Below are 23,361 nucleotides of genomic sequence, written 5' to 3' on the forward strand. Positions count from 1 at the left end.
TAGAATTTAGAAAAAGTATGAAGCGAAGACCAAGTCGCCGCATTACAAATCTGTTCAACAGAGGCCTCATGTTTAAAAGCCTATGTGGAAGCTACCGCTCTAGTAGAATGAGCTGTAATTCTTTCAGGAGGCTGCTGGCCAGCAGTCTCATAGGCTAAACGAATTATGCTTCTTAGCCAAAAAGAAAGAGAAGTTGCCAAAGCCTTTTGGCCTCTCCTCTTTCCAGAGTAGACAACAAACAATGCAGATGTTTGACGAAAATCCTTAGTAGCTTGCAAATAAAACTTTAAAGCACAAACCACATCAAGATTGTGTAACAGACATTCCTTCTTTGAAGAAGGATTAGGACACAGTGACGGAACAACAATTTCCTGATTAATATTCCTATTAGATACTTCCTTAGGAAGAAACCCAGGTTTGGTACGCAAAACTACCTTATCTGCATGGAAGATCAGATAAGGGGAATCACACTGCAAGGCAAATAACTCTGAAACTCTTCGAGCCGAAGCGATAGCTACAAAAAACAGAACTTTCCAAGATAAAAGCTTGATATCTATGGAATGCAAGGGTTCAAACGGAACCCCTTGAAGAACCTTAAGAACTAAATTTAAACTCCATCGCGAAGCAACAGGTTTAAACACAGGCCTGATTCTAACCAAAGCCTGACAAAACGCCTGAACGTCTGGAACATCAGCCAGGCGCTTGTGCAAAAGAATAGACAGAGCAGAAATCTGTCCCTTTAAGGAACTAGCCGATAATCCCTTTTCCAATCCTTCTTGGAGAAAAGATAGTATCCTGGGAATCCTGAACTTACTCCACGAGTAACCCTTGGATTCACACCAATGAAGATATTTACACCATATCTTATGATAGATTTTCCTGGTGACAGGCTTTCGAGCCTGAATCAAGGTATCAATGACCGACTCGGAGAAACCACGTTTTGATGAAATCAAGCGTTCAATCTCCAAGCAGTCAGACGCAGAGAAACTAGATTTGGATGTTTGAATGGACCTTGGAGTAGAAGGTCCTGCCTCAGCGGCAGAGTCCATGGTGGAAAGGATGACATGTCCACCAGATCTGCATACCAAGTCCTGTGTGGCTACGCAGGTGCTATCAAAATCACTGAAGCTCTCTCCTGCTTGATCTTGGCAATCAGACGAGGGAGGAGAGGAAACGGTGGAAACATAAGCCAGGCTGAAGGACCCGGGCACTGCTAGAGCATCTATCAGCGTCGTCTGGGGATCCCTCGACCTGGACCCGTAACGAGGAAGCTTGGCGTTCTGATGAGATGCCATCAGATCCAGTTCTGGTTTGCCCCATAATTGAATCAGCTGGGCAAATACCTCTGGATGGAGCTCCCACTCCCCCGGATGAAAAGTCTGCTGACTTAGAAAGTCTGCCTCCCAGTTCTCTACTCTTGGGATATGGATAGCAGATAGATGGCAAGAGTGAACCTCCGCCCATAGAATTATCTTTGAAACTTCCATCATTGCCAGGGGACTCCTTGTTCCCCCCTGATGGTTGATATAGGCTACAGTCGTGATATTGTCCGACTGAAATCTGATGAACTTGACCGCAGCTAGATGAGGCCAAGCCTGAACAGCATTGAATATCGCTCTGAGTTCCAGAATGTTTATCGGAAGGAGGGCTTCCTCCTGAGTCCACAAACCCTGAGCCTTCAGGGAGTTCCAGACCGCACCCCAGCCCAGAAGTATGTCATCTGTCATCACTATAGTCCATTCTGACCTGCGGAAACTCATTCCCCTGGACAGGTGAACCCGAGATAACCACCAGAGAAGAGAATCCCTGGTCTTTTGATCCAGATTTAACAGAGGAGACAAATCTGTATAGTCCCCATTCCACTGATTGAGCATGCAAAGTTGCAGTGGTCTGAGATGTAGGCGGGCAAACGGAACTATGTCCATTGCCGCTACCATTAGGCCGATCATTTCCATACACTGAGCCACTGACGGCCGAGAAGTGGAATGAAGAACACGGCAGGAAGTTAGAAGCTTTGATATCCTGACCTCCGTCAGAAAAATCTTCATTTCTACTGAATCTATCAGAGTTCCTAGGAAGGAAACTCTTGTGAAGGGAGAAAGAGAAATCTTTTCTCTGTTCACTTTCCACCCGAGAGACCTCAGAAAGGCCAGAACAATGTCCGTATGGGACTTGGCAATTTGAAAAGTCGACGCCTGAATCAGAATGGCGCCGTGGTTAACCCGAAGGGAAGAGCCACAAACTGGTAATGCCTGTCTAGGAAGGCGAACCTTAGGGATTGATGATGCTCTCTGTGAATCGGAATGTGTAGATAAGCATCCTTTAAGTCCACGGTAGTCATATATTGACCCTCCTGGATCATAGGGAGGATGGTTCGAATTGTCTCCATTTTGAAGGATGGGACTCTGAGAAATTTGTTTAGGATTTTGAAATCCAAAATTGGTCTGAAATTTCCCTCTTTTTTGGGAACTATAAACAGGTTTGAATAGAAACCCTGCCCCTGTTCCTCTCTTGGAACTGGCTGGATCACTCCCATAACCAGTAGGTCTTGAACGCAACGTAAGAATGCCTCTCTCTTTATCTGGTTTGCAGATAATTGTGAGAGATGAAATCTCCCCTTTGGAGATGAACCTTTGAATTCCAGAAGATAAACCTGGGAAACAATCTCTAGTGCCCAGGGATCCTGGACGTCTCTTGCCCAAGCCCGGGCGAAGAGAGAAAGTCTGCCCCCTACTAGATCCGGTCCCGGATCGGGGGCTACCCCTTCATGCTGTCTTAGAGGCAGCAGCAGGCTTCTTGGCCTGCTTCCCTTTGTTCCAAGTCTGGTTAGGTCTCCAGACTGGTTTGGACTGGGTGAAATTTCCCTCTTGTTTTGCATTAGAGGAAACCGAAGCTGCGCCACCCTTGAAGTTTCGAAAGGAACGAAAATTATTCTGCTTGGTCCTTAATTTGCTGGACCTATCCTGAGGAAGGGCATGACCCTTTCCTCCAGTAATGTCAGAGATGATCTCCTTCAGACCAGGCCCGAATAGGGTCTGTCTCTTGAAGGGGATGTTAAGAAGCTTAGACTTTGAAGTAACGTCTGCTGACCAGGACTTAAGCCATAGCGCCCTGCGCGCCAGAATGGCAAAACCTGAATTCTTAGCCATCAGCTTGGTTAAATGAAAAACGGCGTCAGAGAAAAAGGAATTAGCTAACTTAAGAGCTTTAATCCTGTCTAAAATATCATCTAACGGGGTCTCCACCTGTAGAGCCTCCTCAAGAGACTCGAACCAGAAAGCCGCTGCAGCAGTAACTGGGGCAATGCATGCAAGAGGCTGGAGAATAAAACCTTGATGTATAAAAATTTTCTTAAGGAGACCCTCCAATTTTTTATCCATAGGATCTAGGAAAGCACAACTATCCTCGACGGGGATAGTTGTCCGCTTCGCTAGGGTAGAGACTGCTCCCTCCACCTTAGGGACCGTCTGCCACGAGTCCCGTATGGCGGCATCTATGGGAAACATCTTTTTAAAAGCAGGAGGGGGAGAGAACGGCACACCTGGTCTATCCCATTCCTTAGTAATAATTTCCGAAAACCTCTTAGGGACTGGAAAAACATCAGTGTAAACAGGCACTGCAAAGTACTTGTCCATCTTACACAATTTCTCTGGAACTACAATGGGTTCACAGTCATCCAGAGTCGCTAAAACCTCCCTAAGCAATAAGCGGAGGTGTTCGAGCTTAAATTTAAACACTGTCATTTCAGAATCAGACTGAAGCAACGCCTTCCCTGAATCTGAAATGTCACCCACAGATAGAAGCTCTCCTGCCTCAGCTATTGTGTATTGTGAGGGTATATCGGAAACAGGTATTAAAGCGTCAGAAAGCTCTGTATTAGTTCTGGCCCCAGAGCTGTCTCGCTTTCCTTGTAACCCTGGCAGTTTGGACAATACCTCTGTAAGGGTATTAGTCATAACTGCCGCCATGTCCTGTAAGGTAAAAGAATTAGACGCGCTAGATGTACTTGGCGTCACTTGAGCGGGAGTTATAGGCTCTGACACATGGGGAGAGCTAGATGGCATAATCTCCCTTTTTTCAGTCAGAGAATCCTCTGGAGATAAATCTTTAAGCGCCATAATATGGTCTTTATAGTTTATAGAAATTTCAGTACATTTGATACACATTCTAAGAGGGGGTTCCACCATGGCTTCCAAACATATTGAACAAGGAGTTTCCTCTATGTCAGACATGTTTAACAGACTAGTAATGAGACAAGCAAGCTTGGAAAACACTTTAATAAAGGTGAAACAGTAATTAAACAAAAACGTTACTGTGCCTTTAAGAGAAAAAAAACTAGCACTTAAACTGCAAAACAGTGTAAAAATATAGTAAAGTCTTCGACATTTTTACAGTGTGTGTAAGGGACTAATGCAACATTGCACCCACTTGCAAATGGATGATTAACCCCTTAGCCCCCAAACCGGATTCAAAAACGTCAACCACTGGTAAAAAACAGTTGAGCAACTGCCACAGCTCTGCTGAGGCTCTATCCTGCCCTCAAATACAATTTGGTGAAGGAATAAACCCCTTATAATGGTCCTCAGATGCCAAAGGACTCCTCTAGGGAAGCTGGATGTCTCAGTCTGAATTAAAACTGTGCAGCAATAGCGCTAAAATAGGCCCCTCCCACCATGTACTGGATGTCAGAGGGGCCTTAAGAAAATACTCCTAGGAGTATCTGACTAGCCATGTGGAAAACTAGGCCCCAAATAAAGATTTATTTCCCTCAGAGAAAAAACGTTCTATTTATGAAAACATGTAAACGTTTTGACACTGAATAATATTAACATGAGTATTAACCTGTTTTGTAAGCATGATCCCAGTCGCTGTTAAATCACTGCATCAGGCTTACCTCAAATACACAAGGCTCTGTCAGCATTTTCTAGAACTTATTTCATCTCTCTAGAAATAAAAATACTGAACATACTTTAAAGCAGGTAATCTGCAGACCGTTCCCCCAACTGAAGCTTTCTTCCATACTCTTCAGTTATGTGTGAGAACAGCAATGGACCTTAGTTACAAACCGCTAAGATCATCAACCTCCAGGCAGAATTCTTCATCTAATTTCTGCCTGAGAGTAAAAACAGTACAAAGCCGGTACCGTTTAAAAATAACAAACTTTTGATTGAAGATAACACTACACTAAGTCACTACTTATCTCTTGATACTTCCCTTGTCGAGAGTTGCAAGAGAATGACTGGAGGTGGCAGTTAGGGGAGGAGCTATAGAGACAGCTCTGCTGTGGGTGTCCTCTTGCAACTTCCTGTTGGGAAGGAGAATATCCCACAAGTAATGGATGAACCCGTGGACTGGATACACCTTACAAGAGAAATTACACTTTGCTACAATGTAAAGTAGTGAGTGTACAGCCTGTATAACAGTGTAAATTTGCTGTCCCCTCAAAATAACTCAACACACAGCCATTAATGTCTAAACTATTGGCAACAAAAGTGAATATACCCCTAAGTGAAAATGTCCAAATTGGGCCCAAAGTGTCAATATTTTGTGTGGCCACCATTATTTCCCAGCACTGCCTTAACCCTCTTGGGCATGGAGTTCTCCAGAGCTTCACAGGTTACCACTGGAGTCCTCTTCCACTCCTCCATGACGACATCATGGAGCTGGTGGATGTTAGAGACCTTGCGCTCCCCCACCTTACATTTGAGGATGTCCCACAGATGCTCAATAGGGTTTAGGTCTGGAGACATGCTTGGCCAGTCCATCACCTTTACCCTCAGCTTCTTTAGCAAGGCAGTAGTCATCTTGGAGGTGTGTTTGGGGTCGTTATCATGTTGGAATACTGCCCTGCGGCCCAGTCTCCGAAGGGAGGGGATCATGCTCTGCTTCAGTATGTCACAGTACATGTTGGCATTCATGGTTCCCTCAATGAACTGTAGCTCTCCAGTGCCGGCAGCACTCATGCAGGCCCAGACCATGACACTCCCACCACCATGCTTGACTGTAGGCAAGACACACTTTTCTTTGTACTCCTCACCTGGTTGCCGCCACACACACTTGACACCATCTGAACCAAATAAGTTTATCTTGGTCTCATCGGACCACAGGACATAGTTCCAGTAATCCATGTCCTTAGTCTACTTGTCTTCAGCAAACTGTTTGCGGGCTTTCTTTTGCATCATCTTTAGAAGAGGCTTCTTTCTGGGAAGACAGCCATGCAGATTAATTTGATGCAGTGTGCGGCTTATTTTCTGAGCACTGACCGTCTGACCCCCCCACCCCCTCAACCTCTGGCAGCATTCATACTTCTATTTCCCAAAGACAACCTCTGGATATGACGCTGAGCACGTGCACTCAACTTCTTTGGTCGACCATAGTGAGGCCTGTTCTGAGTGGAACCTGTCCTGTGAAACCACTGTATGGTCTTACCCACCGTGCTGCAGCTCAGTTTCAGGATCTTGGCAATTTTCTTATACCATAGGCCATCTTTATGTAGAGCAGCAATTCTTTTTTTTCAGATCCTCAGAGAGTTCTTTGCCATGAGGTGTCATGTTGAACTTCCAGTGACCAGTATGAGAGAGATAACACCAAATTTAACACACCTGCTCCCCATTCACACCTAAGACCTTGTAACACTAACGAGTCACATGACACTGGGGAGGGAAAATGGCTAATTGGGCCCAATTTGGACATTTCCACTTAGGGGTGTACTCACTTTTGTTGCCATCGGTTTAGACATTAATGGCTGTGTGTTGAGTTATTTTGAAGGGACAGCAAATTTACACTGTTATACAGGCTGTACACTCACTACTTTACATTGTAGCAAAGTGTCATTTCTTCAGTGTTGTCACATGAAAAGATATAGGGGCCTATTTAACAAAGGTATGTTGGACCTGATCCGACAGTGCGGATCAGGTCCGACAGACCTTGCTGAATGCGGAGAGCAATACGCTCTCCGTATTAAGCATTGTACCAGCAGCTCTTGTGAGCTGATGGTGCAATGCCGTCCCCTGCAGATTTGTGGCCAATCGGCTGCCAGCAGGGGGGTGTCAATCAACCCGATCATACTCGATCGGGTTGAATTGCGGCAATGTCTATCCGTCTGCTCAGAGCAGGCAGACAGGTTATGGAGCAGCGGTCTTTAGACCGCTGCTTCATAACTGGTGTTTCTGGCGAGCACGCGGCTCCAAGCTTCAAGCGGAGCTTGAAAGTTATGACCCATAATAAAATATTTACAAAAATGTGAGGGTGTACTCACTTTTGTGAGATACTGTATATATACTGTATATATATATATATATATATATATATATATATATATATATATTTACATATATAAAAAAACTACAATGCCCTCTATTTTGAGGGCAATTGGGGCACTTTTTGAAAATTAACCAGAGATCTGATCTCTTGTTAATTTTTGGTTAATTATTGCAATAATTTAGCGCTCCACTTGTAATCTAGCTCTTAGTAAGTGTTTGTATCCACTAAGTTTTGTTAAAAATAGTAACAACAACAAAATATTGATGTTAAAATGTGCAACACAGATGTTACTATTGAAGAGGTAAGTCTTAAGCAAATACAATGTTTTTATGCCCTTTAAAGCTACATAAACCTTTTTTAAAGCTATTAATATCAACACCTTTTAAAGTGATTTTATTTATTAATATGCACAAATTAAAATGAAGTTAATACAAATCATTTAGGCATGATTTTATTTTTCTAATGTAATGAGTCACTCTATAAATCTAGTAGTTGTGTTTATCTAGAAAAAAAGTAATGCAATATTTAAGTCAAATCTACCACCTACTGGCCAGAACAGAAATACGCATGCCATTTAGTTGTCCAATCTAATCTTTTTTAAAATGTATTTTACAATCGGCTAGATTACGAGTTTTGCATTATGAGGGGTGCGGTGCTAACTTGCACGTTATTGTCACCGCTCACTTCCCTACAGCGCTGGTATTACAGGTTTACAAAAACACAGCGTTATCAGGCAAGAAGTGAGCGCAGAGCAAAATTGTGCTCCATACCGCACTCCAATACCAGCGCTGCTTAAGTTAGCGGTGAGCTGGTTTTACATGCTCGCGCACGATTTCCCCATAGACATCAATGGCGAGAGACCCGGCGGAAAAAAAGCCTAACACCTGCAATAAAGCAGCGTAAAGCTCCGTAACACAACCCCATTGATTCCTATGGGGAAACTAAATTTTTGTTTACACCTAACACCCTAACATGAACCCCGAGTCTAAACACCCCTAATATTACACTTATTAACCCCTAATCTGCCGCCCCCGACATCGCCGACACCTACATTATATTTATTAACCCCTAATCTGCCCCTCCGGTCATCACCGGCACCTACATTATACTTATTAACCCATAATCTGCTGCCCCCAACATCGCTGACACCTATATTATATTTATTAACACCTAATCTCCCGCCCCAATGTCGCCGCAACCTACCTACACTTAATAACCCTTAATCTGCCGCCCCTAACATCGCCGCCACCTTCCTACATTTATTAACCCCTAATCTGCGGCCCCCAACGTCGCCGCTACTAATAGCGTAATAGGTAATGATAGTAATTTTTATTTAGATTTATTTTATTTATATTTAAGTTAGTGGGTGTTAGGGTTAGACTTAGGTTTAGGGGTTAATAAATTTAGTATAGTGGCAGCGACGCTGGGGGCGGCAGATTAGGGGTTAATAACTGTAGGTAGGTGGCGGCTATGTTAGGGGCAGCAGATTAGGGGTTAATAATATTTAACTAGTGTTTGTGATGCAGGAGTGCAGCAGTTTAGGGGTTAATATGTTTATTATAGTGGCGGCGATGTTGGGAGTGGCAGATTAAGGGTTAATAATTTTATTTTAGTGTTTGCGATGCGGGAGGGCCTCGGTTTAGGGTTTAATAGGTAGTTTATGGGTGTTAGTGTACTTTTTAACACTTTAGTTATGAGTTTTATGCTACAGCTTTGTATTGTAAAACTCATAACTACTGACTTTAGAATGCGTTACGAATCTTGCGGGATAGGCTGTACTGCTCACTTTTTGGCCTCCCAAAAAAAGCTTGTAATACCGGCGCTATGGAAGTCCCATTGGAAAAAGACTTTACGCAAATTGCATAAGTTAATTTGCGGTACGGCCAAAAAAGTGCGCGGTGCCCCTAAACCTGCAAGGCTCGTAATACCAGCGGTAGTGAAAAAGCAGCGTTATGAGCCTTAACGCTGCTTTTTTACTCATACCGCAAAACTTGTAATCTAGCCGAATATTTTTTTCTGTAAAGCATAAGTAAATAAAATAAATAAATAAAAAGAAAAAAACACATTTTTAAAAATAAGTGTCATATTATGTTAAATATAGTCTAAATGTAACTTATTGCAAACCTCACTACCTACCTTCCAATAAAATCATCCCTCTTTCCAGCATCTCTGTCCCATACTGTCATGTCAATGATGCCACCTCTCTCATCGTAAAGATGTAGGTCAAACTGCTCCCTCCACTGTGGATTCAATGTTTTTGGAAGTGTCTAAAATAAATATTATCAGAATAGATTGTTTTAGGATTAGGTTCACTTTAAAATGGAAATAAATTGGTATTATCATACACATTTACATTGTATAACACAAATGTATTAGCTCAACAGTTCCATAAGCACTATACAGTCAACTTAAAAGGACAGGAAACCCAAATTATTCTTTCGTAATTCAGATAGAGGGGCCTATTTATGAAAGTGCCTGCATTTATCATTGCACAAGCAGTTCTTGTGAACTGCTTGTGCAATCCCGCACACTGCAGATTTGCGTACAATCTAGTAGCGGGTGTAAATCAGCCCGATCATATAGGATCGCTGACCGCTGCTTCATAACTGCTGTTTCCGGCAAGCCTGAAGGAGCTTGATAATTCAGAGCTTGATAATTCGGCCCCATTGAATACAATTTTAAACAACCTTTCAATTTACTTATATTATTTAATTTGCTTCATTAATCAGATATCCTTTGTTGAAGAAATAGCAATGCATATGGGTGAGCCAATCACACAAGGCATCTATGCACAGTCACCATCAGTAGCTACTTAGCCTATTTAGACATGCTTTTCAACAAAGGATATCAAGAGAATGAAGCTAGTTAGATAATAGAAGTAAATTGGAAAGTTGTTTAAAATTGCATGTTCTTTCTAAATCATGAAACACTATTTGGGTATCATGCCCATTTAAGCTAGCAATATAAGAGCACCAGCAAAGAAAAGTAAGCTATAACAATAAGGGACATGTGATTTTCACAATTAAAGCAATATTATAAGTGTTATAATATATTGCAACATTAAAAAATGGTGTTGCAAATTAGCTGCAGAGAAAAAAAAACTTAATTTATTTTAATGTTTTAAATTATAATAAAATTGTTTCCTTTGCTTTTGATCTATCGTCACAAAATTATAAGGTAAAAAAAATGTAGTAATGGTGCAATGCTCACAAGAATGTCTAACATTCAGGAGTCACTTTGCAGACTGGGAAACCCTCGGGGCGGGCTGAAAAAATTCCTGAGATTCAGTCATCAATCTGCTGCCGCTTTGCAGGTCTGCTCTGTATTTGACTGTTCAAACTGTGTTTTGCTCTTGCTGCACTGTGCTAAGGAAAACTTGACAGAGTGCAAAGTCCAGAATTCAACATAGACAAAAAATCCAAAAAGGCAGCACCACCAAAAATGAGGAATTCACTTTTATTCCATCTTATAGGAGCAGGTACAGAAATAAAGACTATGTTTCGGGTTGCACACAATTAGTCATGGCATGACTTATGGTATGTAACACGAAACATAGGGGGATATTTATCAAGCCGTCAACCGCAAATATGCTGGAATTCTGCAGCGTAATTGTTGCAAGCTTGATCTGACCTAGTTATCAAAGTCTACAGACCGCCAAAAGTGGAAATCTGTGACGTAGCATACGATCAATCCGACACAGATCGATGCTTACGTCATTACAGATGTTCCGAATACACATTCGGCACTATTTCACACTTTTTCAAAGTTATCAAATAGTTAACAGGTACGCTCGTGGCTATTCCAGCCCAGCGTACCTGGTTTTCAATCCGCCACCTTGGAGGCCGCGGATGGCAATGGAATCAATGGGAGTCTGAAAGCAGCAAAAGCTTATGTTCAATGCTGCCAGATATCCCATTGATTTATACGGTAGAAAACCAGTTACATTTACACCTAACACCCTAACATAAGCCCCGAGTCTAAACACCCCTAATCTGCCGTCCCCGACATCGCCGCAACCTAAAGTTATTAACCCTTATCCCGCTCCTCCCAGACCCCAGCGCAACCTAAATAATGTTATTAACCCCTATCCCGCCGCTCCCGGACCCCACAGCCACTAAATAAACGTCTTAACCCCTAAACCTCTGGCCTCCCACATCACTTCCACTAACTAAACCTATTAACCCCTAAACCTAACAAGCTGCTAACTTTAAATTAAAATTACAACATCCCTATCTTCAAATAAATTCAAACTTACTTCTAGAATTAAAATAAACTATTTTTAAACTATTAATTAACCTACCCTAACTATTATACTACAATTAAATTAAACTAGCAATTAAATTAACTAAATTACATATTAAAAACCCTAACCCTACTCAAATTATTTAAATCTACTATTAAACCTAATTACAAATTACCAAGATGGCGCCCCTTGCATTCCTATTGGCTGAAAGGTTCCAATCAGCCAATAGGATTAGAGCTGCTAAAATCCTATTGGCTGTTCAAATCAGCCAATAGGATTTGAGCAGCTCTCATCCTATTGGCTGTTCCAATCAGCCAATAGGATTGAGCTCTCATTCTATTTGCAGATTGGAACAGCCCATAGGATTTTAGCAGCTCTAATCCTATTGGCTGATTGGAACCTTTCAGCCAATAGGAATGCAAGGGACGCCATCTTGGATGACCTCAGTTGCATTCAAGTTCCAGTTTACGGCGGCGACCATATTGAAGAGGAACCGGATGGATGAAGATAGAAGATGCCATATGAATGAAGACTTTGCCCGCTGGATGAAGGTGGAAGAGGCTGCCCGGAAGAAGACTTCTTGCCGGCTGGATGGATCCTTCAAGCGGGACTTCAAGAACTGTAAGTGGATCGTCGGGGATTAGTGTTAGGTTTATTTAAGGTTTTTTTGGGTGGGTTTTATTTTTAGAGTAGGGTCTGGGCAGTAAAAGAGCTAAATGCCCTTTTAAGGGCAATGCCCATACAAATGCCCTTTTCAGGGCAACGGGGAGCTTAGGTTATTTTAGATAGGGTTTTTATTTGGGGGGGTTGGTTGTGGGGGTGGTGGGTTTTACTGTTGGGGGGGTGTTTGTATTTTTTTTACAGGTAAAAGAGCTGATTTCTTTGGGGGGGGGGGGCTTTTTATTTTGATAGGGCTATTAGATTAGCTGTAATTCTTTTTTATTTTTGATAATGTGTTTTTTCCCCCCGCAATTTAGTGGGGGGGGGGGGTTTGTAACAGCGTTTATTTTTTTTTGGTAATTTAGTAATTTGTTATTAAGTTTAATAGTAGATTTAAAAAATTTGAGAAGGGTTAAGGTTTTTTAATATGTAATTTAGTTATTTAATTGCTAGTTTAATTTAATTGTAGTATAATAGTTAGGGTAGGTTAATTAATAGTTTAAAAATAGTTTATTTTAATTCTACAGGTAAGTTTAAATTTATTTTAAGATAGGGATGTTGTAATTTTAATTTAAAGTTAGCGGCTTGTTAGGTTTAGGGGTTAATAGCTTAATTTAGTTTATGGCGATGTGGGGGGGGGTGGCGGTTTAGGGGTTAATAAGTTTAGTTAGTGGTAGTGATGTGGGAGGCCAGAGGTTTGGGGTTATTACGTTTATTTAGTGGGGCGGGGTCCGGGAGCGGTGGGATAGAGGTTAGTAATTTTATTTAGGTTGCGGCGGGGTCCAGGAGCGGTGGGATAGGGGTTAATAACTTTATTTAGGTTGCTGTAATGTCAGGGAGCGACGGGATAGGGGTTAATAGCTTTATTTAGTGGCAGCGGGGTCCGGGAGCGGCGGGATAGGGGTTAAACATTTTAGTATAGTGGTGGCGTTTAGTGACAGGGTATAAATAAAGTTGGTAAAAAGCCGAATAGACGCGAGATTGATGACTGTTAGTTAACAAAAGTCCGATGCTCATCGCCCCGTACTTGGTGCACGGCTTTTTGCCGGCTTTTTTTTATAAATATGGAGATTGTATTCAGGTCCGCTGCCGCGATGTTAGGCAATGTTAGGCGAGCATATTGGTGCCGTTGAATTCAACAAAGTTGATGGCATGATAGATATCCCCCGTATTCTTAATTTCTGTACCTGCGCTTATAAAATAGAATAAAAGATAATTCCTATTTTTTAGTGGTGCTGCCTTTTTGGATTTTTGTGACAGCGCAGCCAGAGCACAGCACTGATGAAGAGCAGCGCTGCAAAATGAAAGCGCTAACAGTTCCTGCCTGTGTCCCATTCATTCTGCAGATATGCTGCATTTTTGCGATGACATCTCAGATCAAAGCATGTTCTGCCTTGGGGACCTCAGCATTTCTTGTTAGCTTCTAACAAAGCTAACAAATTGCACCCTAACATGCTTAAAAACTTACAGATCAATATGAAAATATATTATACCACTAACCAATGAATAAATATAACAGAGCAACATTAAAATTTAATTAAGTTGTGATCTTAAATAAAAGGCCAATAAAAAAAGAGATAAACTCTCTAACTTACAAATGATGTGGCTTCTGTAGTAACATCAGACAGAATAGACCCAGTACTATACAGCTACACAGTAGCAGACCTAGTCAACAGAGGGCCCTGGTGCAAGATGTTTTGGGGCCCCCAGGGCCGAACTGGGAATAAAAACAGCCCTGGAAAAATTGAAGACAAGCACTACCTATATTCAGTCCGTAAGTTTGCAGAATGTCTAGGAGCCATTTCTCAGTATATATATATATATATATATATATATATATATATATATATATATATATATATATATATACTATATAAATATATATCTCTCTATATATTTCCCAATATGAGAGAGCACACTTAAAACAAGTTAACTTGCTGGGGTATAACTTTGTCCAAAAAAAGCTTGAGACTTTTTGCAGTTGCAAAATAAGCACATACATACACACACACAGACGTGTATATATATATATATATATATATATATGTATATACAGTATATATATATATATAATGTGGAAGGAAAAGGCACTCACCGGGTCTTAAATAGTAGATAAAATCTCTTTATTCGGTGACGTTTCGAGGTTTCCCTCATCCTCAGACCATCAAACTGTTCGATAGTCTGTGGACGAGGGAAATCTCGAAACGTCACTGAATAAAGAGATTTTATCAACTATTTAAGACCCAGCCTTTTCCTTCCACTATATATATATATATATATATACTGTATATACATACATAAAGTGCACCCCGGGCAGAAGTATGCTTATTTGAAATACTGGGAGTGCTGTACCACCAATGACTGTTTCACTCTCCGTTTACAAACAATAAATTTTACTCAGTGACGTCACTGAGTAAAATTTATTGTTTGTAAACGGAGAGTGCCTGCCTTTTCTTGGATTATCTGCATCGTTTTGCTGTGCACCCCGGACACTATTTGAGAGTGCTATACCGTTTTGATATTTGTTATATATATATATATATATATATATATATACATATATATATATATATATATATATATATATATATATATATATATATATATATGTATATACAGCGTCTTGTGTGAGCCTTTCCCCTTTAATTACCTGCATGATACCTTTACAGTCTGGACAGTAAAAATGTGACCTGGTTCACATATAACTAAATCTTATGTTCATAGTGATTAGAATAGTGTACTCTTCCTGGTAAGATCGATTACAAAATACACAAGGAGGAGGATTCAAGAAATGTATATAAGCATTCTCTGCCTATTCTTAAGCAGTAATCAGAGGCGTAACTAGAAACCACAGGGCCTGGGTGCAAGAATCTAAGAAGGGCCCCCCACCCCCCTTACCCCCCCCCCAAAAAAAATAAATAAAGTGAATTTGATACATATCACTTTTTTTTCTTTTCTTTTTTTTTTTACATTTAACATAGAAAAAAAAATGTGAATCAGATTACATGTCTGCAAAAGGAGGTACCCTGTGCCCACAGTCTGTGAGATAGTCTGACCCCCTATTACTGTATATAGTAACACTGTTTAACCCACCAGTACTGTATATAGTGAGTCAGTGACACAGTCTGTAATCTGCCGGTGAGATGGCTGGCCTGAACCTACCCACCCCAGTAATTTATAGAGTGACCACAGTAGTCTGTGACATGGTCCAGCCACCTGTACTGTATATAGTGGTACTGTATAGTGACACTGTTTACCGCCCGCACCCCCCATGCTGTAGTAACAAGGTCTGTAATTTGCTGGTTCCACAAACATACACACAGACACACACATACATGCATAAAAACACACACAGTCACATACATACATACATACACACACACACAGTCACATACATAAATACATACACACACACACATACACACACATAAACACCAATGGGTAAAACAGAAACATTAACCCCTGTAGTCAGAGAAACTAGTGAAGCATCATGTAACACTCACATGATATCAGTGCAGGCAGTGGCAGGTCAACGTTTTTTATTGTAAAAAAAAAAATTTTTTTTTTTTGAAGCTGGGCCCCCACCCTTGGGGGCCCAGTCGCAATTGCGTACTCTGCACCCCATGTAGTTTCGCCCCTGGCAGTAATGGAAGAAATACCTATTTCTGAGCGTATAGAACTCCATAATTCAGCAAAAAAAAAAAAAAAGCAAAGAAAGAAAAGTATTTTTATTGTGCAATGTGAACATAAATGAGTTTGTGTGATCGATGTAATAAAACAATATGGATGCATTAAAAAACATAATTTGGTGATTCCTTATGCTGAAACACTGCTATATATATGTAATTATGTTTAATGATATAGTAACTTGGAATTGGATGACACAGCAAAGCCTTTAGCCTACCTTTTCCAAAGCTGCCTCCCTCTCATAATGCTCCGCAGCTAATGCAGCCGGCAGCCTACACTCCTCATCCATAGCAGCCATGCAAGATTCAGATGCGGCAGCGTCTGCTCCCTATGTGCTGTAAGTGCAGTGCCGTCCCACGTGGCTTAACTTAAGCTCGGCTCCCTCCTGACCTGCTCGCTTGTGACTGTGTGGTCACGTGATCTGCTCCCCACCCCCTATATTCCCTCCCCACCCACCTCCCCACAGTACTATAGGCTGGCCTGCCCTGATGCAAAGATCATTCTTCTATTGGAGTGGGGGTGGCCACTGGCCGTGCATCTTATGCCAGCTGAGAGCAGCTGACTCTCTGTGCTCAAAAAGCAGCCTGCTTCCACTCCGCTCCCTCAACTGCTCTCAAACAGTGTGCAGTGCTGAATGAGCGGCCCTCTGTCTGTATTCTGCTGCAGCTCAAAAAGCAGGTTGTTGGCCACTGCGCTCCCTCACACTATGCTGTGGCACTGCCTTTGCTGTGCTCACTGCTTGCTCTCCACACACTATGCAGCCCAATGGGATTTTTCCCGGTATCCCGGCGGCCCAATCCGGCCCTGGGGGCCCCCAAAGGTAACAAAAATCAAAAGTAATAACATAGATTCTGCTCAATATAATGATTTTAAGGATAGACAGATGGACCTGCAACTTGCAGTAATAAAAGGCTTCCCTGCATTAGGATTGTACACATTCTGCATACGCCTATGTATAGGCTGGCTGTTATGGGCCCCCTCCAGCTCTTGGGCCCTGGTGCCACTGCACCTGCTACACCAATGGTAGTTCCGCCCCTGCAGCTACAAACTGAAAATGAAATGTATCATTCCCAATGCAAATATAACAGTTCTTACTTTAAATAAATAACTATTTAGCAAGGTTTGGCGAAAAATCATGCATTTTATTTAACACAAAAAAAGCAACCACAACATTAAAAGTACCCCAACCTTGCCAGCCAATAGTGTAGTGTTTAGAGGGCATTACCGGCAAGTCCTAAACTACTGACTGAAAAGATTGTGGTATTTTCTAAGAGCTTATACAATACTGTGGCGCAAACTGTAAATGTGAGACAGAAAGATTTATCAATGTGCGAGCGGACATGATACAAAGTAGCGTATCATGTCCGCCACACATCGATAAATGCCGACAGCATACACTGTCGGCATTTATCATTGCACCAGCAGTTCTTGTGAACTGCTGGTGCAATGCCGCCCCCTGCAGATTCGCGGCCAATCAGCTAGCAGGGGGTGTCAATCAACCCGATCGTTTCGATCGGGTTGATTTCTGTCCGCGACCTCAGAGCAGGCGGACGAGTTATGGAGCAGCGGTATTTAGACCACTGCTTCATAACTTCTGTTTCCGGAGAGCCTTCAGGAGCTTGATAAATATGCCCCAAAGGGCTGTATATGGTCCAAAAGTGCTATGCTTAGTAACAGCAGTCTATAACACAGTGCTAGCTTTTACTAGAAGCATTGCTGGTTAAATGGACATGGAAGTAAAAATTAAGCTATCATTTAACTATTTATTTCATTTATTTTCCATGATCAAATTACTTATTTCTGTTGCTATCCTTTGCTGAAACCTAGCTTCTACCAACCAGAGCATACTAAGGTAGGTTCAAAAGTGTGCATGTGTCCACAGCATTATATGTATAACATTGCTGCAAACACTGCTGCCATATAGTGCTAAGGACATGTAGCATCGAATACCAAAAGAAAAAGATAATTATGGTAATAGAAGTTAACTTTTGATTTTAGTTGCACGCTCTGTTTGAATCATGAAAGTTTTAACCATAGGCATGTGCATGGGATGTGCCGGGTGTGCTTGGGCACACCCTAATCACTCCAATGTGCATACCTATGCCACACCAAGCTTAACCGCTAGCAGGAGGACAGATAGAACAGAAGGCACGAAAAGAAGGGAACTAGGTGAAAGGTTGACAAGGAGAATAGCCCTAGCAATTTTATCACTAGTGACCCTGCAAATCTATGTGTTTAACAACACAAAGAGGTAAATTCATTCTCAGGAGCAGCAGAGAACTGCTGATCCCATCAGCAGTAGTAGTCACACAACCCAGCTGTCCAATTAGTGCTGACGGATTGGGTCAGCAGCAGTTTGCACTCAGGACCAGCAATTACCATTAGAGCATGTTATTTCTTACTATAATGGCCATGTAGAGATAAGCCAATTTTTTTTTAATAATGATCTAGCATATCCAAGTAGACTGTATAGGATATAACTCCATCTTTTTACACAAGATGCACATAAGCTTCTCTTTCAAATTAATTACTTCCACAGTTACAACCAGTAACAATCCTGAATTGGGATAACATAACGTTTGGTTTCAAACACAAAATGAGAACAACATTTGTTTGTTCAAATGCTGAATGCTTGCCAGACTTTCAGACAATTTCTGTTTGAAATGAAAATAACATTTCCCTATTTTGAATATTATATTTGATGTAAGAATATATAAAAAAAATCTACATAGACCAATGTAATATTCAAATCCTCACACTATGTGAATCAGCCTTGGTATATTTCATTTGTTAAAACAGATGCTACATCTAATATCTAACATCTCATCCTGGATGGGGTAACAACCTAAGGCCTCTATTTATCAAGTCGTCAACCGCAAATACGCTGGAATTCCGCAGCGTAATTGTGGAGAGCTTGATTCGCCTATACAGACTACAGACCGGCAAAAGTAGACTTTTGTGATGTAACATACGATCCGCCGCTCTCAGTCCGACACAGATTGATGCTTACGTCACTACAGATGTTCCAAATGCAAATTCGGCACTATCTGACTACTTTTGCTAGTTATCAAATAACTACCAGGTACGCTCGCAGCTATTCCAGCCAAGCGTACCTGGTTTTCAATCCGCTGAGCGCTGACCTGGAGGTGGCGGATTCCATAGGAATCAATCTGAAAGCAGCGAAAGCTTATGTTCGCTGCTGCCCGATATCCCATTGATTCCTATGGGAGAATAAAAGTTATATTTACACCTAACACCCTAACATGTACCCCGAGTCTAAACACCCCTAATCTGCCGCCCCCTACACCGCCGCCACCTAAATAAAAGTTATTAACCCCTATCCCGCCGCTCCCGGACCCCGCTGCAACTAAATAAACTTATTAACCCCTAAACCGACGCTCCCAGAGCCCACGCCACATACATTATACTTATTAACCCCTTATCTGCTACCCCCTATACCGCCGCCACCTACATAAAGTTATTAACCCCTATCCTGCCGCTCCCGGAACCCACCACAACTGAATAAATGTATTAACCCCTAAACCTCCAGCCCCCACATCGCCATAAACTAAATTAACCTATTAATCCCTAAACCTAACAACCCGTTAACTTTATATTAAATATTAACTCATTCCTATCTTATAATAAATGTAAACTTACCTTTAAAATTAAATTAAACTATATTAAACTATTAATTAACCTACCCTAACTGTTATAATAAAATTACATTAAACTATATTAAACTATTAATTAATCTACCCTAACTGTTATAATAAAATTACATTAAACTATATTAAATTACTAATTAATCTAACCTATTATAATAAAATTACATTAAACTATATTAAACTATTAATTAACCTACCCTAATTATTATAATAAAATTACATTAAACTATATTAAATTAATAATTAATCTAACCTAACTTTTATACTAAAATAACATAAAACTACAAATTAAAATAAATATATTATATATTTAAACACCTAACCCTACTCAAATAATTTAATTCTACACTAAAAAATGACAAAGTTCCAAAAAACTAACTAAGTTACAAAAAATAACAAACACTAAGTTACACAAAAAAATAAATACTAAGTTACAAAAAAATAAAAAAGAAATTATCAAAGCTTTAAACTAATTACACCTAATCTAAGGGCCCTATGAAAATAAAAAAGCCCCCCAAAATAAAAAAAACCCTAACCTACAATAAACTACAAATAGCCCTTAAAAGGGCCTTTTGCGGGGCATTGCCCCAAAGAAATCAGCTCTTTTACCTTTAAAAAAATACAAACAACCCCCCAATAATAAAACCCACCACCCACACAACCAACCCCCCAAATAAAAAGCTAAAATCTAAAAACCTAAGCTCCCCATTGCCCTGAAAAGGGCATTTGGATGGGCATTGCCCTTAAAAGGGCATTTAGCTCTTTTGCAGGCCCAAGTCCTAATCTAAAACTAAAACCCACCCAATACACCCTTAAAAAAATCCTAACACTAACCCGATGAAGATTCACTTCCCCGAATCGTCTTCATCCAAGCCAGGCAAAGTGGTCCTCTAGACGGGCAGAAGTCTTCATCCAAGCCGGGCAGAAGTGGTCCTCCAGACGGGCAGAAGTCTTTATCCAGACAGCATCTTCTATCTTCATCCTTCCGGCGGGCGGAGCGGGTCCATCTTCAAGACATCCGACGCGGAGCTTCCTCTTCCAATGACGTCTTCTTGCTGAATGAATATCACTTTAAGGGGCGTCATCCAAGATGTTGTCCCTTCGATTCCGATTGGCTGATAAAATTCAGCCAATTGGAATTAAGGTAGAAAAAATCCTATTGGCTGATGCAATCAGCCAATAGGATTGAACTTCAATCCTATTGGCTGATCCAATCAGCCAATAGGATTGAGCTCGCATTCTATTGGCTGATTGGTACTGCCAATAGAATGCCAGCTCAATCCTACTGGCTGATTGCATCAGCCGATAGGGTTTTTTCTACCTTAATTCCGATTGGCTGATAGAATTCTATCAGCCAATCGGAATCGAAGGGACGCCATCTTGGATGACGTCACTTAAAGGGATATTCATTCAGCAAGAAGACGTCGTTGGATGAGGATGCTCCACATCGGATGTCTTGAAGATGGACCCGCTCCACGCCGGAAGGATGAAGATAGAAGATGCCGTCTGGATGAAGACTTCCGCCCATCTGGGGACCACTTCTGCCCATCTGGAGGACCACTTCTGCCGGATTCGTTGAGGACATCTTGCCGCTTGGATGAAGACGTCTCCCGGTAAGTGGATCTTCATGGGGTTAGTGTTAGGATTTTTTTAAGGGTGTATTGGGTGGGTTTATTTTTTAGGTTAGGGCTTTGGGCCTGCAAAAGAGCTAACTGCCCTTTTAAGGGCAATGCCCATCCAAATGCCCTTTTCAGGGCAATGGGGAGCTTAGGTTTTTTTAGATAGTAATTTATTTGTGGGGTTGGTTGTGTGGGTGGTGGGTTTTACTGTTGGGGGGGTTGTTTCTAATTTTTTTTCCAGGTAAAAGAGCTGATTACTTTGGGGCAATGCCCCGCAAAAGGCCCTTTTAAGGGCTATTGATAGTTTAGTTTAGGCTAGGGTTTTTTTTTATTTTGGGGGGGCTTTTTTATTTTGATAGGGCTATTAGATTAGGTGTAATTAGTTTAAATATATGTAATTTGTTTTTATTTTCTGTAATTTAGTGTTTTTTTATTTTTGTACTTTAGCTAATTTAATTGAATTTATTTAATTGTTGTTAATTTAGTTAATTTATTTAATTGTAGTCTAAGGTTAGGTGTTATTGTAACTTAGGTTAGGTTTTATTTTACAGGTACTGCTGTATTTATTTTAGCTAGGTAGTTATTAAATAGTTAATAACTATTTACTAACTATTCTACCTAGTTAAAATAAATATGAACTTGCCTGTGAAATAAAAATAAACCCTAAGCTAGCTACAATGTAACTATTAGCTATTTTAGGGTTTATTTTACAGGTAAGTATTTTGTTTTAAATAGGAATAATTTAGTTAATAATATTAATTTTTATTTAAATTTACTTAAATAATATTTAGGTTAGGGGGTGTTAGGTTTAGGGGTTAATACATTTAGAATAGTGGCGGCAACGTTGGGGGCGGCAGATTAGGGGTTAATAAATGTAATGTAGGTGGCGGCGGTGTAGGGGCGGAAGATTAGGGGTTAATAACATAATGTAGGTGGCGGTGGGCTTTGGGAGTGGCGGTTTAGGAGTATATAAGTTTATTTCGTTGCGGCGGTTTAGGGATTAATAAGTTTATTTCGTAGCGGCATGGTCCGTGAGCAGCGGTTTAGGGGTTAATAAGTTTATTTCGTTGTGGCGGGGTCCGGGAGCAGCCGTTTAGGGGTTAATAAGTTTATTTTGTTGCAGTGGGGTCCGGGAGCGGTGGTTTAGGAGTTAAACAGTATAGTATAGTGGCGGTGTTTAGTAACAGTATACCAATAAAGCTGGGAAAAAGCCAAAGAGCAGCGAGATCGATGACTGTTAGTTAACAACAGTCCGCTGCTCATCGCCCCGTACTTGGTGCGCAGCTTTTTGACAGATTTTTTGGTAACTTTGGAGAGCGTATTCAGGTCCGCGGCAGCAATGTTAGGTGATCTTAGGCAAACGTATTGGTGCCGTCAAATGCAAGTAAGTTGACGGCTTGATAAAAAGAGGCCTAAGGCTGGACCTCTTTAAAACTGAACTCAACTAAAAATCCCCTAATTTCCCAAATCTCACTTACTGTGGACAACTCTGTCATCACCTCTACCTCTCAGGCCCGCCCTGCTACCTTGGGGTCACACTTGCCTAAGACCTTTCTTTTGCACCGCACATTAAGTCCTTAGTTAACTACTGCCACTTCCACCTAAATAATATCTCTAAAATTAGTAATTTCCTCACTCAAGACACAACTAAGATTCTTATCAACTTCCTTATCATTTCCTGCCTTAACTACTGCAATTCTGTCTTCTCCAAAGCTACCTCCTGTCCCCACTGCAGTCCATCATGAATGCCTCTGCTAGGCTCATCTTCCTTAGGCCTCACATCTGCTCCACCTCTTTGCCAACACATCCGCTGGCTTCCTTTAGACTCAAGAAAAAAATTCAAAATTTTGACCCTAACATACAAAGCAGTGACGTGCAGTCACAGGAGGCAGGTGAGGCAGCGCCTACCCTGGCCAATCTATGTAATTACAGGCAGCATTTATTTAAAATTAAAAAATAAAAAAAATATTATTTTTTTTTTCCATATTTTTTTTTTTTATAAAATAAGGTGACCCCCCCTACCCCCCCACCCCTCCACCAAAATCATGATTCTGTATGTAAATTTTATTAAAACCAACTCACTGTTTGTTTATACATCAATACATTCATATTGCGCAAGACAAGGACAGCCAGCTGTCCTTGCATTGCGCAATATGAATGCATTGACTACTGTGGAAGTGTATGGGACGCTGAGAGACTGCCACCAGAGGAGAAAAGGTGC

At 41.0% G+C, this 23,361-nt stretch overlaps 1 protein-coding gene across 1 annotated transcript in view; it reads right to left on the minus strand.

The window, feature by feature from the left end:
- Positions 1 to 23,361, minus strand: part of MCTP1 (multiple C2 and transmembrane domain containing 1) — a 1,142,062-nt gene that overhangs the window by 689,379 nt on the left and 429,322 nt on the right. Inside the window, exon 8 of the mRNA XM_053701494.1 lies at positions 9,400 to 9,530. Within this exon, the coding sequence (XP_053557469.1) occupies positions 9,400 to 9,530 (131 nt within the window). The remainder of the gene's footprint in view (positions 1 to 9,399; positions 9,531 to 23,361) is intronic.

Source organism: Bombina bombina, chromosome 2, assembly GCF_027579735.1.
Source record: "Bombina bombina isolate aBomBom1 chromosome 2, aBomBom1.pri, whole genome shotgun sequence".
Lineage (NCBI taxonomy): Eukaryota > Metazoa > Chordata > Amphibia > Anura > Bombinatoridae > Bombina > Bombina bombina.